Source organism: Peromyscus eremicus, unplaced genomic scaffold, assembly GCF_949786415.1.
Source record: "Peromyscus eremicus unplaced genomic scaffold, PerEre_H2_v1 PerEre#2#unplaced_97, whole genome shotgun sequence".
In the NCBI taxonomy this organism is placed as follows: domain Eukaryota; kingdom Metazoa; phylum Chordata; class Mammalia; order Rodentia; family Cricetidae; genus Peromyscus; species Peromyscus eremicus.
In genome coordinates this window covers 473,392-489,977 of record NW_026734336.1, presented here as the reverse complement: position 1 = coordinate 489,977, position 16,586 = coordinate 473,392, and the positions used below count along the sequence as shown (strand labels likewise).

At 40.3% G+C, this 16,586-nt stretch overlaps 1 protein-coding gene across 6 annotated transcripts in view; it reads right to left on the bottom strand.

The window, feature by feature from the left end:
* LOC131901507 (FK506-binding protein 5-like) overlaps nt 1–16,586 on the bottom strand; it is a 67,317-nt gene that overhangs the window by 10,062 nt on the left and 40,669 nt on the right. For all 6 annotated transcript variants that reach the window (XM_059252629.1, XM_059252625.1, XM_059252628.1 and 3 more), the window contains 3 exons: nt 4,222–4,256; nt 3,414–3,438; nt 722–871 (listed from right to left, as the gene is read on the bottom strand). In XM_059252629.1, the coding sequence (XP_059108612.1) occupies nt 722–871; nt 3,414–3,438; nt 4,222–4,256 (210 nt within the window). The remainder of the gene's footprint in view (nt 1–721; nt 872–3,413; nt 3,439–4,221; nt 4,257–16,586) is intronic.

Genomic DNA, 16,586 nt, shown 5'->3' with positions numbered 1-16,586 from the left:
TATACACAAATAGTCAAACAAAAATGTATAATTGGAATTGCTTCAAACAGAGAATTATGCCAGATGCCATGGCTTGCCATGTAAACATTTGATAGCCTGAAAAGAAGGCTGAGGTAAAGATCATCTGTCTTTTTCAGAGGACATGTTGTGATTCTTTGATAGTTTGTATATATTTTATGGAATTATAAAATGGATCATTTGCTTCCAAAAGAGGAAAAGCACAGGAACCTCCCATTTTCCTTGTACTTACAGATCTCTTTCCTGCTCTCTCTCACTCCCAAGCACAGGGTGTGACATGGCCACTACTGGGACCCTTTCCCATTGAACCTGGCCAAGAAGAGTGTTACATATTTCAAATTTCACTTGTACTTTGGGGATTCTTTAGATCTAATCCATCTGTGTCACCCACATGTGGATTAAGTAGCAGATAGGGTGACTCACCTGTTCCTGCTCACATCAGGTGAAGCTACATCAACTTATACATGTGCTCCAGCTTTCCTCTAGTTCATGTTATTCAGCGAGAGCCAAAGTGACTTTTATTTTTATTTAATTGTTTTAAATACATCTTAAAATTCTATGGTTGTATTTCTAGGGATGAGATGGATACACTGCTATATTTCAGATAGTGAAAGTTCCAGTAAATTTGTTCAGTTTTACATATGGCACAGAGGATAACTGACTACTACATATAATGGAAGCAAAGCCTCAATATGTACAGTACCTTTCCTTTGGGTTTGTAGTATTTCTTCAGATGTATGCACAACATCAGCTGGAGCAGCTGGAGCAGCTGGAGCAGCTGGAGCAGCTGGAGGTTCTTCCATAACTTCAGGAATGACAGACTTCTTATAAAATCTTTTAAAGATTGAAGTAACTGGGAATGTAGTCACAACGGAGAGTTATGTTAGTTTACGGCAGAAAACCAGAAAACTAATCGTGGCTGTGTGTTTATAAATATGGTCTAATTTCCCGTTCCAGCTAGTCATCAGTGTCAGAGTGTTGCTTGTGGAAAATCACCACATTTTGTGATTAAGCAGTATAAAGACACTATAAGTACTGTCTGCATTTACGTGGCTGGTGCAATAGAGAAGGAGCAGCAGGACTGAATGTGTTATATGAGTTTGGTGCCAGATGGGAGCTCTTCCTTCTGACAATCACATGAATACACTGTTGTTCATACGATTCCCCTTTCTTCCATGCTTTTCTACAAACACTGGAAGTTTCAGAAGGACTTCTCATGATACTCTCTAGTCTAAAAGGGAACTACAAATGGTAAATCATAAGGAAAGGCACATGTACAGCAGAAATACTCTGATGAGGTTTGTTAAATACCAGAGGAATTCAGCTAGAAGCTAGTGACTGAATTTAGAGCGATCCATTGCATCCAACATGGGAAGGTGGCTGTTGCTGACTTTCACTCTTTATTTACCTGTGGTACTTGTAGCTCACAGAGAACATATGGCATTGCCTTAGATGACTGAGAAGTAAAAACTGTGTGCACTCCCATCTTTTCACCTTCAGGTACCACATTAGTTACACTTCTGTCACTGTGACCACACCCGACAGAAGCAGCCTGAGAGAGATATTCTTTACCTTCCAATCCCTGACTCAAAACTGGAGTAGAGGGCATTGGCTTAGTACCAATATGTGACCCTTCTCCTGCATCTTCAACCTGTCATATCCCTCCCACTGACTAATTTTGATTGCCAGGGAACCACACTGAGAGATTATAGATTCGAGCATATTCCTTAGAAATACTCAGAGTCCAAATCATTCTATATCTTGTTATTGCACGATGGTTTGACAAAAATGAAACTTCCCTTCAATTGGCCAAGCCTTCCTTGATGTCTTCAACATGACCAGGTAAGAAAAGCAGTCTGGTATTTGCGTGGTAAGTATGCACATGGCTTTCTAGATGACAAATATTCTCAGCCACTCTACGGACAACCCAGAAAAATGTAGCTAGAAGGGCAGAGTCTATATTAGCACCAAGTGTGCACCATACCTGCTCTGCTCGACTCATCAAAGTCTAATTTCTACACACTCTTCTATCCACAGACTCTACGGGGCAAGTGAGTCAAGCTGACTCCCTAACCATTATTTTAAACCTATAGAAATACCTCTAATGAAAGATCAGGCTGAAAATCCCTATGTATAAAAGGATGAGTTTCAACTTATGGTTCTCCTCACTCTAGCTCTGAAGAATTGGGTTTACAGAAGTGTGCCACAATGGACACATATTATACAGTCATTGGGATCAAATCCAGGGCTTTGCACATGGTAGACGCACACTAAAGCGAACTGGTCTTTACATTCCTGCCCATTGACCTTCTTTGACAAATCTGGCTGTGAGGGTACTCTAACACAGCCAGCATCTTCAAAATGATGATACCCAGCCATACTCTGACTGTGTAACTCACTGCTGCTTATATCATTCCACTGAGTGCTCAGACATAGCAGGCAGCAGGGAGACTGACCACCAGTGATAGAAGCAATACTGGAACACAAACTGGAGCTCACCTTTAAAGATGGACATATAGCCAAGAATGATCTAGTGCAGCTCAAAAATGAAGGGATGACTGGAGGTCTTAGTGGACGTTGCCCATAAATTGTGTGGCTCTTTGGGCTCATGTTAATGTTGTCTAATCTGTTAAGCTTTTACAATAGTTCTTATTGGAATGAGCCATCTCTACCATAAATCCAGTTATCACACATATCCGACCTATTTTTCAGTGCAGTGTCTCCTATAGTCAAATGCTCTGATCTGACCAAACATATGGACTTTCCATCTATCATACTTATGAGTGTCTGCAGGCAGCTAAAGAGCACTGCCCGGCTTTCTGCCCACTTGGTGCTCATCATTGTCTGGTGTTTACCTAGGGCTGGGTTATTGCAGGCAGATGCTGGGAAGCTGGGTCTCTCACATAGGTATTCCTGAGCCCTTGACAAAATAAAAAGTACTTCCTGAGCTCTATCACTGGAAAGACTAATGACCTATCCCTATCATTCTCCAGAGAGATGCACAACAAAACCCAAAACAAAACCAAGTCTCACACATCTGTATGGTGAACTTTGAACACTTTTTTAAAGGTAAAATATGTATCTTGCTTTTTGAATTGACAAATTTGTCACTGGAAAGTGGACTCTGTCATAGGGATAACTGTATTGGGAAAAAAAATCTATTTAAACCCTGCCTGGTACACAAAATGCCAAAATAACTAGAGGCATCAGAACTGAAAGCAGTGACTCTAGACACATGGGTAGGACTCATTACTTAGGGCATTGCCTTTTCCCCCACTTAAACTCCCAATTTTCACTCCCAATAGGAGTCTTATATCACATTGTTGTGTCAGAGAAAAGACAGCCAGCATTTAAACAATTCTAAAATGTGTTTTGAGAGATTCCATAATACATACAACAATTAAAACTTCTACTCTCCACCTGTAATTGAAAGGAAAGAAAACACTTTGAGATTCATGTCATACAGAGTCTGTTTGCATAGCTCTTTGGTTCACCCTATGACACAGCATAGTGTAAAGCAGGATAGGAAAAAGACATTAAAAAAAAGACTGTATTCATACATTATGTGATGATGTCACAGAAAACCAGGGCTACGTACTTTGTGACAAAAACTAATACATCACACACTAATGCTGACTCAAAGTGAGAGCAGAGCACCTCTTCTGTTTGGCCTTCACTGAGGGCTCCCTAAGCTACATCCCAGCATGGCAGACCAACTTAACAACCTGCCCTGGGAGATTAATTCCTTCTATGAGGGGGCCTCCAATTATTTGCATGAGTGCACATATTTTAAATGTATTATACCCTAAATATTCAATTATTGGATGCATGAAGCTTCCCACCACATAGATTTTTGGGGAACAATCCAAACTCTATCTAGATGACAGGCTGGGAGAGGTCCCTTAAGGAAAAACACACATCTTAATAGATGATATGCCTGTTAATTTCTGAGTCAATATTACACACATTTATCTAAAGAGGAGCCTTTTTTCTCCAGAAGAAAAGGCCCCCTCATACAGACTGTGACACTTGACACTGGAAGATTTGATTCAGTCTGGACCAAGATGGTACAATTCCACTTTGTCCTCTTCCTAAATTAACTCATGATGCCCTGCTCAGTTTCATTGTTCAATGGGATATCCACTGAAACATAAGATCACTAGAATAACCTTTCTATCTTACAGAAAAGAAAGGTCCCCTTACCTTCTCCACCTTCACTTCTTTCTCTTCAGGTGACACTAAAGGGGACAGAAAGTGACTGTCAGCTCATGATCCTGCTTACTACTTATGCAGCATTCTTGCTTGATGTGGCTAAAAGTGCATGGACTTAGTAAATGTGACTAGACCTACTGAACAGGATGGTTGGGCAGCTGCTGAACTGTCTTCTCTTGAAGGAAATTAAAACAGAAAAAGGCCTGGAGAGATATGAGTAACAGAATTGTTGTATTTCCAGACAGTAGGGGATCTAAAGCAACATAAAATAATCTATCCAATTGAAGATCAAATACAAATCTTCACAAGTATTCTCTTTGGAGTGACCATTGGTGTGCTTCAGTTTGCATGTAGAGGTCAGAAGACAAATTGTGGGATCCCAAATTTTAGATTCATAAGATAACACCTATACCTAAGGCTCAGGGAACGTTTTGATAGAGGATTGGAAAGACTATAAGAACCGGAAGGACAGGGACAGGACACATGCTGCTAGATAGTGTCTTCGAGACATGGCAGGGATGATATAGCCAATGAAATCTCAACAAAGTTCCCCAAATAGGACCTGCATCATGACAGCTCCTACTGATATGGCACCCTAGACCAGGAGCTACAGAGAGGTTGCAGAGAGATGAATTTTCTCCAGAGGTAAGCCTCCTCATAAGTTATCTAATCCTGAACTAACTGCACTAAACATACAAGAGCACACATAGGTATATATAAGAGCATCATTAAATGAACTCATCTGTTTATGTAAGTATAATAGTTATCAGAGAAGAACTCATATATTTGAAGGGGGGACTTGGGATGAGTTGGATTGAGGAGAAGGTGGGATAGAATGATGTAAACACAGTAGTCACATTAAATTCTCAAAAAATTAAAAATGTAAATTATAACAATCCTGGTCTTTCACTTTTGTCTTCCTTCCTTCAATCAAGGTTTTTCATTGAAGCTAAACCCAGACTAATAGTCAGCAAGACCCAGAATCCTCCTTCTTTGCCCCTGAATATGCTGGGGTTAGGGGTGTGCATAGAATTGCCTGACCTTTTTTATATGTGCACTGGAGATTAAATCATCCTGAGTGAGGTAACCCAGACTCAGAAAGACAAACATGGTATGTACTCACTCAGAGGAGGATACTAGATGTAAAACAAAGATGACTAGACTGCTGCTCACAACTCCAGGGAGGTTACCTAGAAAACAGGACCCCAAGAAAGACACAGGGATCGCCCAATGACAGAGAAATGGATGAGATCTACATGAACAACCTGGACGTGAGTGGGGGTAATGAAGGGCAAGGGTCGAGGGAAAGAGAGCTTAGGGGAGTGGGAGACCTCAGCTAGATCAAGAACAGAGAGGGAGAACAAGGAATAAGAGACCATGATAAATGAAGACCACATGAGAATAGGAAGAAGCAAAGTGCTAGAGAGGCCCACAGAAATCCACAAAGATACCTCCACAATAGACTACTGGCAATGGTCGAGAGACAGCCTGAACTGACCTACTCTGGTGATCTGATGGCCAAACACCCTAATTGTCATGCTAGAAACCTCATCCAATGACTGAGGGAAATGGATGCAGAGATCCACAGTCAGGCCCCAGGTGGAGCTCTAGGAGTCCAATTGGCGAGAAAGAGGAGGGTTTGTATGAGCGAGAATTGTTCAGACCAAGGTTGGAAAAAGCACAGGGACAAATAGCCAAATGAATGGAAACACAAGAACTATGAACCAATAGCTGAGGAGCCCCCAACTGGATCAGGCCCTCTGGATAAGTGAGACAGTTGATTAGCTTGATCTGTTTGGGAGGCATCCAGGCAGTGGGACCAGGACCTGTCCTCAGTGCATGAGCTGGCTGTCTGGAACCTGGGGCTTATGCAGGGACACTTAGCTCAGCCTGGGAGGAGATGGGAATGGAGGGGGGGGCTGGAGGGAAGGCGGGGGGGGGCTGGCGGGGGGAGGAAAAGGGAATCCGTGGCTGATATGCAAAATTAAATTAAATCATAAAATAAGATTTAAAAAAATTAAAAAACAAAACAGGGTACCGATGTGTGTGCATGGTCTAATCACCTTCTGAGCATCTGTACACCACGTATTTAACTTTAAACAACTATTTAAAAGTGAATGTTCATGTCCCATGACATTATCTCTCAAAGGTAAAAATGATGCAATCTTGGTAAGTATGAATAATGAGATAAATTGCAATAATTCATCATATGTGGTGCATATTTTATGGAAGAACAATACACAATGGATAATCTACATGTGTTTATGAACATGGTTTTCTGGTCTTTATAACACTTCTGCTTTGTGAAATATATATATAAACATATATACATATATATCTTCAAGCCCTTTAAACTTACCAAAACTCCTAAATAATGATTAGAAGTTGTGCATTTTTGGCAAGGTGAAGACCAAAGACATGAGATTTCTCTTAGAGAAGGCACAAAGGCTAGGAATTCTCAGAGGTGATCCTTTCCATGCAAAATGAGGGCCTGTGAACACGAGGCTGCCACCAGTATATAGATGCAGGTAAATTCGAGCAGATATTCCACTAATTGGAGTCACAGCTACAGGTGTTTGGTCCAAATGACCATCACATGTCAGTGACTTTACTGTTGTCACTCTTCCTAAGATTTCAGACAATGCTCTTCTGTGTGTGTGTGTGTGTGTGTGTGTGTGTGTGTGTGTGTGTGTGTCTGTCTGTGTGTATCCCTGGGTGTGTCTTGGTGTGTCTATGTGTGTGGTTTCACTTAGTTGGTTTTATTTTTGTTTTGTTGTTTTTTTTTTTTTTTTTTTGAGACAGGGTTTCTCTGTGTAGCTTTGCGCCTTTCCTGGAACACACTCTGTAGACCAGGCTGGCCTCAAACTCACAAGATCTACATGCCTCTGCCTCCTGAGCGCTGAGATTAAAGGCATGTACCACCACTGCCTGGCTCACGTAGTTGCATGGATTGCTTAGTTGTTTTTTTTGTTGTTTTTTACTGTGTCTTGTGTCACTCTGCTTATGTGACTGCTCCAAGCTGACTCTGGTTAACTCCTCTGTCTTTACACGTTCAAGTGCCTCAGTTGCTCACCACCAGCCTTCCACCTATGCCCATCAGGTAAAGGGATGAGCCAGATGACCTAGTAAGATTCAAATGTCATTCTGCAAATGTAGTCCACTAGAAGTTTTGTGTTCCAGACTCTTCTCTTGTGACTGATAAGTTTAGAGAAGGAGGGAGAGAAAATTATGGAATATAAAAGACACGACACATAGAGACTCATTCTGGGGATTCCTCTGAGAAATGTTTTATAGTATGAAACATCACGAAAAAGATTCCTGGTATAAGGGAATTGTCACACATTGATGTATTACCAGGTACGGAGTACAGAGTCCACATGGCACTCCAGAAGCAGGAGAAAGTGGCTGGAGAAGACAGAAATGGAAGATTATGGGGGTGGAAACTGGTCCTGAATCTCTGTGGGACAACTTGCTATTCCCAGAAGAAATCCACAAATACACAGAACACTAAGGACAATCACAGAATGTGGCAAGATGTGTGTCAAGAAGGTTGATCCCCAATGGCTCATGTCCTTCAGCCCTGGGAACATGGGTATTAGCTTATGGGAACTTCCTAAGGCACCCTCTCCGTCTTGGAATCAGAACCAAGAATGCAGGAAAAAGAGCCAAGACAGGGGTCAGAGGTCAGATCCCTCCTCACGCATAAGGTCAGAGGCTCAAGGAACTGAAGGACAAGTCTCTAACGTCCTCTACACCTCAGTCATCCTGCATGGCAGTCCAGGATGAGGTGCATAGGCTGGGAATGAGCTACACATTAACACTAGGCCCTTCCTTGCCAGTATATTGCAAATGTGGCAGTTCTGTCAGACTAAGCAGCCATTTTAGCCAACACTCTACCCTGTTGGTGCCACGTGAAGTAGCTGTTAAAAGTGAACAGAGGACTATGCATAGACTGCTACAAGTCCTGAAGGATGAAATGGAAGGGCTCTGTTATGCCTGCTTCATTGGACCCTAACTGCTAGACTGCTCTTGAATAATCCTTTTGTACACTGTGTGAATATATGTTGCTATGATTGGTTTAATAAACAAGCTGAATGGCCAATAGTTGAACAGGTAAAAGTTAGGTGGGAAAGCCAAATTGAGAATGATGGGACATGGAAGGGTGGTGTCAGAGGAATTGCCAGCCAGATGCAGAACGAGTCAGACATACCTAATTGGATAGAGGTAAAAGCGCTAAGCCTCATGGGAGAATATACATTAATAGGAATGGGTTAAGTTGTAAGAGCAAGTTAGTAACAAGCCTGAGCTATTGGGTAAACATTTATAATTTATGTTAAAGCTCAATGTGGTTTTTATGAAGCAGCTGCTAGCACACAGAGAAACTCTGCCTACACTAGACTATCATCTACAAGTTTCTGTGAGTATAAGAGAGAATGTTGTCCTTCACCAGACAGATTGGCTCTATCACATGTTAGTACTCAAAGTGAACACAATACTTCATGGGCACTGTCATGGTTAATCTCAACAGCCAAACAGTCTATTGGATGATACCCAGTACTTGGCATGGAAGTGTGAGATTATATCTATTAGGTTAGCTGAGGTGGGACGACTAACGAACTCTTCTTGACATTATTGCTTAGGAAGGTGTGATAGTTATTGCTTGCCAACTTGTTTGCATCTGGAATGTACTAAGTCCCCAAAATGGAGGACATATTTGTGAGAAATTTTTTTCTTAAGTTGAAGTAGGAAGACCCACTTCTAAATTTGGATCTTTGATATAGGAAGACACATCTTTAATCTAGATCTTTTGAGCTGGGAAAAGACAAGCAATTGAGGCATGAAGACACATGTGTTTAACTCAGAACTTGAGGCAGGAAGCCACACTTTAATCCAGCCCACACCTCCTGCTGGAAGCTATATAAGAACATGGAAGAAGGAAGCTTTTGCTCTTTGCCTGATTGTTCTGGTCTTGTTAATAAGTGCATTCCTTCACTGGCATTACAGCCTATTTCTTCAGTATTCCAGTGTCTACTGAGACATCCAGCATCATGGACATAGCAACTTCTGGATTCTTTTACTTTCCATTGCTAGTCAGTCACTGTTAGATTTGCTGGACTGTAGCCTGTAAGTCATTCTAATAGATCCTTCTTCTATGTCTATGTATAGAGAAACTCATTCTACACATTATGTTACTCTAGAGAACTCTAGAGAACTGACTAATCCAGAAGGGATAAAGTACTATATAAAAAGAAGAAAGTGAGCTGAGCCCAAGCATTCATTCATCTTGGCTTTCAACAGGTGTTGTTTATTTACCACAAGCTCCTGCCTCTATACATGGCTGCCCTGCAATTATCAGTTGTAACCTCAGACTCCATGGAATAAACAAGCCAATTATTCTTTAGTTTGTTTTCATCACAACTGAGAAAAAATAATTCAGACAGACACAATTAAAATGAAGAGCTAGTAACCACAAGCAAAAGCTTAGGAATTTGGTAGTGTCACAGGCTGAAAAGATATTCTCATACTCAATCCTAAATGTCTTCATTAACACTCCCTCACCCCAGTTTTAGGGAGTTATGTGGAAGAGGAAGTAGAAAGATTGAAAGAGCCAGAGTGTTGGATGACATCAAGGAAATATTGTCTTCTAGATATAACAGGACTGACACATGTATGAACTCACAGAGACTATGGCAGCATGTACAGGTTCCAGCCAGACTGGGCCCCAGTGCTGAGAGGGAGAAGTGGACAGGAGCTTCCATTCCTAACCAAGAAGCTATCTTCATTGGCAAACTCTTCCAAGGGAAAAATCAGTTTTCTCCAATAGAGTCTCATTAGGTATATTAACCGCACTTAAGGGTAGACCCAATGAATGCTGTAGATGGCCAACACACAACATACTTAACCGTTTTGCAGACTTTTGGGGTCTCATATTGCTTTTGGGGGGGCATTTTTAAAGTCTTACTGGTCTTTTGCAAGTATATTATGGTTTCTGATTTGGTGTTTTTATGTTGCTTTTTTGAGTGTGTGTGTATTTGTTGTGCTTTTACACTGATTATATATTGGTTTTCTTTTTTTAATTTGCCTGTTTCTTTTCTACAGTGAGAGATAAAGATAGTGGATGGGTGGTGAGGTGGGGAGAATCTGGGAAGAGATGGAGAAGGGGAAATCAAGATCAGAATATATTGTATAAGTTTTCAAGAAAGAAAAGGAAAATATTCAAAACATTACATTTTAAAAAGCAAGCCTTGAAAAAAGAGTAACATCCTGGGAAAAACTGTCTTCAAATGGCAAAGTACACTTTCCCCAGACTCTGCTTACCACTGTGCCATTGAAAGAGAAAAAAGGATATCCCCTTCCCATTTTCCTTGTCCTTATTTATATCTTTCCCACTCCCTGATCCTCTAAACACAGTGTGTAACATGACCACCCCTGGATCCTTGCTCATTGGATCAAACCAGGAACACTGTTATCTAAGGTGAATTTCACCTTCAGTCATGAGACGTTGGAACTTTACCAGGTCACTTTGAGGAACATCAGCTCTACTCTATCTGCATCACCCACTTGTCAGAGAAAGTATGAGAGAGGGTGGTTCACCCATTCCTGTCTACACCAGGTGAAGCCACCCTGACGCATACAAGATGAGCCTCAGTTTCCACAAGTTCATGCTACTGAATGAGAGCCCAAGGTGACATCAGATGCATTTTAAATTCTGTGGTTGTATATACATTGAAGACTTAGATATATTAGTATTATTCTACATAGGAAAAATAGTCTTAAGCTTCTCTATAGATTTATATATGAAAGAAAATAATTAGCAACAGTATACACAACTGGACAGAATTATGGAATTCTCAAAGCACCTTCCATTTTTATTGGTGTTGTTTCTGCAGAAGGTCCTTCAGGGATGGGAGGTCCTTCCACATCCTGAGGGGCAACAGCTTGCTCCTGACAAATTTCCCTTAAGAATTCAGGACCTGGGAATGCATTATAACAGGGAGTCATGTCAGCCTCATGACAGAAAAAGAAAAAAACAATTGTATGTTTTTCCATTTGATCTGTTGGCTTGTTTCCAGGTACAGTCATCAGAGTGAGAATGGAGCTTCAGGAGGTTCACTGAATCAGTTAAGCAACACATGGACTGTGTAGGTAAAGTCTAAATTCATGGCAACATGACAATAGAGAATACTGGAAAGAGCCATGTATAGCAAAAGCCTAAGTGAAAAACCCCTGCCTCATCTCCCCATGCAGTGTCTATCTCTCATTCTCAGAAGCGCTGATCTGACTAGAAGCCTGTGGGCTTTCTAACCTTTCATTCTTCTGAATGTCTGTAGGTAGATGAGAAGTAATGCCCTGGGCATTTGCTCTCTGTGGTAGTCACTACAGGGTCCTGATCTCTGCAGTTTTGACCTATTGAAGGCAGATACTGGGATGCTGGAAGTTAGGGATTACTAAGTGCTTGGGCTATGAAATGTTTCTTGATCTGCATGAACAGCCTCATCACTTACCACTGTGCCCTGGTTTATTCTTCCATAGAGTAGCACACAAACAAATAAATGTACCACATGTAATGGGCTTTAAACACATATACTGTAGGTAAAGTGTGCATCCTAATTTGTTAATTCATTAGTTCGTCACAGGAGATTTGACTGGGTAATCAGGATACCTATCTTGGGGAAAAACAGATTTAGACACAGCCTGGTATAGAACATCTCAAACAATCTAAAGAGATCGGCTCTGAATCCAGTGACAGTAGACAACCCCAGTTTTTTTAACTTTAGGTACTACTTTTTTTAAAAACCAAAATCCAAGTTCTTCCTTATAGGTGGCTTAGATCACAGTGGTGCATTAGACATGAGGATACCCAGTAACTATACTTTTCTAAAATGTGTCTTAACAAGGAGATTTCAGAATACATACCATGTTTTCTAGGTTCCACCTGAAATTTAAAGGAAAGAAAACAGTTTGAGGCACAGGTCATGCTGAATTCTGTTTACATGGGTCTTTAGAACACATGTCGACATAGTATGATGCCAATCAAAATGGGCAAGAGTCCTGTGTGTTAGTATATTATGTGACAATGTCACAGAAGAACTGGGACTCTATAGTTTGTGCCATTCCAACTTTTGCTGGATCAAAGGCCAAATTAACACTATTTGTTTGGTCTCTGCTGAATGTTCCCTAAGCCACACTGAATCTTTGTAACTTGACTGTGAGATAATTCCTCCTACAGCTGAGCCTCAATTATTTACACTAATCCTCATGCAGTAAAAGTCTTACCACTCAACATCCCCATGCTGAAACTGAGAAACTTTCTCCAGTTTCCTCTGTGGAATATAATCAAACTGCATCAAGATTTTAGGAACCAGAAGTGGCTGTCAACTTCTGAGTGAAAATTATACATGCATCTAAAGAAGAACCCTTTTCTTCAGGAGAAACTATCCTCTCACACAAACTGTGATAAATGGGACTGTACACTTTTATGTTCAGTTCAGTCAGGAGCAGGCTGGTACAATTCCATTTTCTTTTCTTTCTGAGCTAACCCACGATGCACCTGGCTTTTGTTAATTGAATTTCATATCCACTACAATGTAAGGGGACAAAGTAACTTTTTTATATTAGAGAGAGAAAAGGCAGTCTTACCTCCACCATCATCATGGGTAGCTCTCCCTGTTCTGTGGAGGAAGATGCAGTGTCAGAATTTTTATGTACCACTAAAAAGACAGAAAGTAACTTTGTCAACACATGATACTGTTTTTAATTTCTCCAGGGATCCTTGCTTGATGTGTATAGAAGTCTATGTAGCTAGCATATGTGACTATCTAATTTTCCCCCCAATCCACTCCTCCTCTGTTTCTCTGTTCAGAAAGGGGCAGGCCTCCCATGGGTATCAACAAAGCATGGCACATCAAGTTGCCATGGGACTAAGCACCTCCCTTGCAATAAGGCTGGGCAAGGCATTCCAGTATAAGGAACAGAATCTTAAGAGCCAGGCAAAGTGTTAAGAATGGTTTGCTTTCTGCTTATTCCAGAACTGTGGATTATATTACTGTCATACAAATAAAGTCAAAGAGAAGAACTGAAGAGAAATGAGGAACAGAACTTTTAGTTTCCTAGACAATGGGAATCTAAATCAATGTGGAAGAAACTTTCACTGCATGAAAGTAAATAAATCTTTCAAAATACACACTGCATTTATTCTGGTTGGAGGAAACCATGCATGTGTGTCGGGTGGAGTTAGGAGGAGCTCTTCAGGGTTTTGGTTTTCTCCTTTCACCATGTGAGTTCTGGGATTCAACTGCAGTTAGGTCAGCAGGCTTGGCTGAAAAAGTCATTATGCACTGATCCAACCTATCTTTTCTAATAAAAGAAGCTTTATGATTAAGCAACAGAATACTGTCACTTGCTGTTTTAAAGCAGGGAACAATTGATACTTCCTGAGGCACATGTCTCAAATCTATTTCAACCTCCACCAATCCACATATGTTGACTCAGAATTTATGATCTAATTATGATCCATGCTAATGTATCCATTCTACTTGGGAAATTTTACTAGGATGAGCATATCTGAGAAAATTCTTGCCTATGTTGTGTGCACATTATTCCCTAAAGTATACCATATCATGTATTATAATTTGTTATACTGTGCTGAGTATTGTCAGTATTCTACAGGGTTCTAAGGAGCATGAAGAACATGTATGTGTTATAGCCCTATAAGACACAGTGTAATATAAGGGCTTGATTAGTTTCAGATATTGGTGCTAAGGTGTCTGGGAAAAATTCTAAGGAAATACTAAGACAACTGTACATAGTAACACAACTCTGCAAGTCATGACGAAAGAAGTAAAGGAAGCATGGAACCACCTTCCAAATTCACATTATCTAAGAATTCATCCAAAGTACAATGTGAAAGAACCAATCAAAAATTCCAGAAATTTAAGTTCAATGTTGAGTTAGTAGAGCAATTGGGAAACAATCAATTTGGGTATAGCTGACAACAATGATATTATCAACTATCAAGTACCAACATTTATGGAATTACCACACAAAAAAGAGCAAAATTAACATACGTCTCAAATTTAAAGGTAACACTGGACAGAAGTCAGAATAAGAAATATATCCTTTTCAGTTGGCATAGTATAGTCCCCTATCACACAGTGTAGTGCTCTCAGAAGAGCACTTGTATATAAGACTGTACCACACCACCGCCTTCTCCTCCCATCTCATTAGTTCCCTTTACTTTGTTCACATCATATACACATATGTAATTTTATTTTTACATTAAAAACCTAGACCTTCAAATGAAAGAAATTACCTGGGACTTGTCTTTTTCAATGAACATAAGACATTTAACATGGCAAGTATATTCACTTACATCTATGTTCTGCAAATGACATAATCCCATGCTCCTTAATAGTTTACACAGTGTCTTATTTTGGGTTTCTATTGCTGTGACCAAACACTATGATCATAAACAACTTGTAGAGGAAAGAGTTTATTTCAGCATACAATTCTCTCTTTACACTCAGTTTCTGGGGGAACTCTGGACAGGAACTGAACAGAACACAGAGTCAGGAGAGGATGCAAAGGCCATAAAGGAGTGATGCTTACTCACAAAGGCTCGCTCAGCCTACTTTCTTATAGCACCCAGTAACACCACCATAGGGGTGGCACTGCCTACAGTGAGCTGGGCCCTCACATATCAATCATCAATGAAGAAAATGCACCACAGGCTTGCCTACGGGTGAATCCGGTGGCAGCATTTTCTGAATAAAAGTTTCCTCTTCCCAAATGACTCTAGTTTGCAACAAGTTAAAAAAAACTGAAACAGCACACCTGGATTTCAGGGAGAAGGGGATTCTGACCCCCATTTTAATTTTTGGAACTATAATTCAGATACAATATTTCTCCCTTCCCCAAGGGGAAGGGAATTTAAATTAAGCAAAGTATAAGTAACCTGAAAATTCAAAATGCTAGGAATATGACCTTTCGTGAAGTAAAAATCACATATAGACTACTCTACTTCCTAAAATCTTTTCTGTTAATATTAAGCTTCTTGTGGTCTGGCAGCTTTATTGGTGAAATTAAGGGTTAAGGCCAACAACTGAAATGCTATGTATATCAGAAGTAAGGAACTATATGAGAAAGCCACAGAAGATCACAACTTTTGTGATTAGAATCTCAAGGATTTTACAATATGTTTGAAATACTTGACCTTATTGCAGTAGTAATAGAAGTTGGTTATGAGACTGTTGCAGTAATGTAAAATGTATTTCAGGTAATTTTATCGTGTGTGTGTGTGTGTGTGTGTGTGTGTGTGTGTGTGTGTGTGTGTAAGTGCCTGACAATTAAAACATGAGAGCTAAAAGAGGGCATGGCATACCATGATGTATCACCCTTTTTCCTTTCTTTCAGACAGAGTCTCTCACAGATGCTGTAGATAGGATCACAGCTAGCAAGCACTAGAAATACTCCTGTCTATTCACTCAACAGCATAGGATTACAAATATGAACAGTTCTGTCCAACTTTTTTTATGTGTGTGAGCAGATTCAAGCTCAGGTCTACTGCTTTTTCAGTAACTATTCTTCTCATTGAGCCATTAATTACCTCAAAGATAATCTTATAAAGCTATTTGAAACGGCATGTTGATTTTGGTTGCAAATCGCTCAAACAGAACTCACCATATGTCCTGTAAGTGTGTAAATAATGATCAAATTTAATATTTTATCATACTTTGTACATATTTTATGGAAATAAACTAAAACAGATAATGGCCTGTAAATTATGCATGTATGTTTTAATCTTAACTTCATAATATTTCTACGCCATGTAGTATACATGTAAGCTTTGTACAGCTGGCACAAGTCTTTAAGGAAATTGCAAATACAACACAAATAAGTAGGGATTTTCACAAGGCCAATGTCAAGGATATGTACCTTCATTTTACTTCATTTAGGGAAAGCTATAAGGAGAGAGATATCTCAGTGGGGTGCTGTGGGATGGTCTGTATGTCAAATGTGTTGCTGATTGGTCAATAAATAAATCACTGATTGGCCAGTAGCCAGGCAGGAAGTATAGGCGGGACTAACAGAGAGGAGAATTGAGAGAACAGGAAGCTGAGTCAGAGAGACACTGCCAGCCGCAACCATGACAAGCTGCATGTGAAGATCCCGGTAAGCCACGAGCCATGTGGCAAGGTATAGATTTATGGAAATGAATTAATTTAAGCTATAAGAACAGTTAGCAAGAAGCCTGCCATGGCCATAGAGTTTGTAACCAATATAAGTCTCTGTGTTTACTTGGTCGGGTCTAAGCGGCTGTGGGACTGGCCGGTGAGAGAGATTTGTCCTGACCGTGG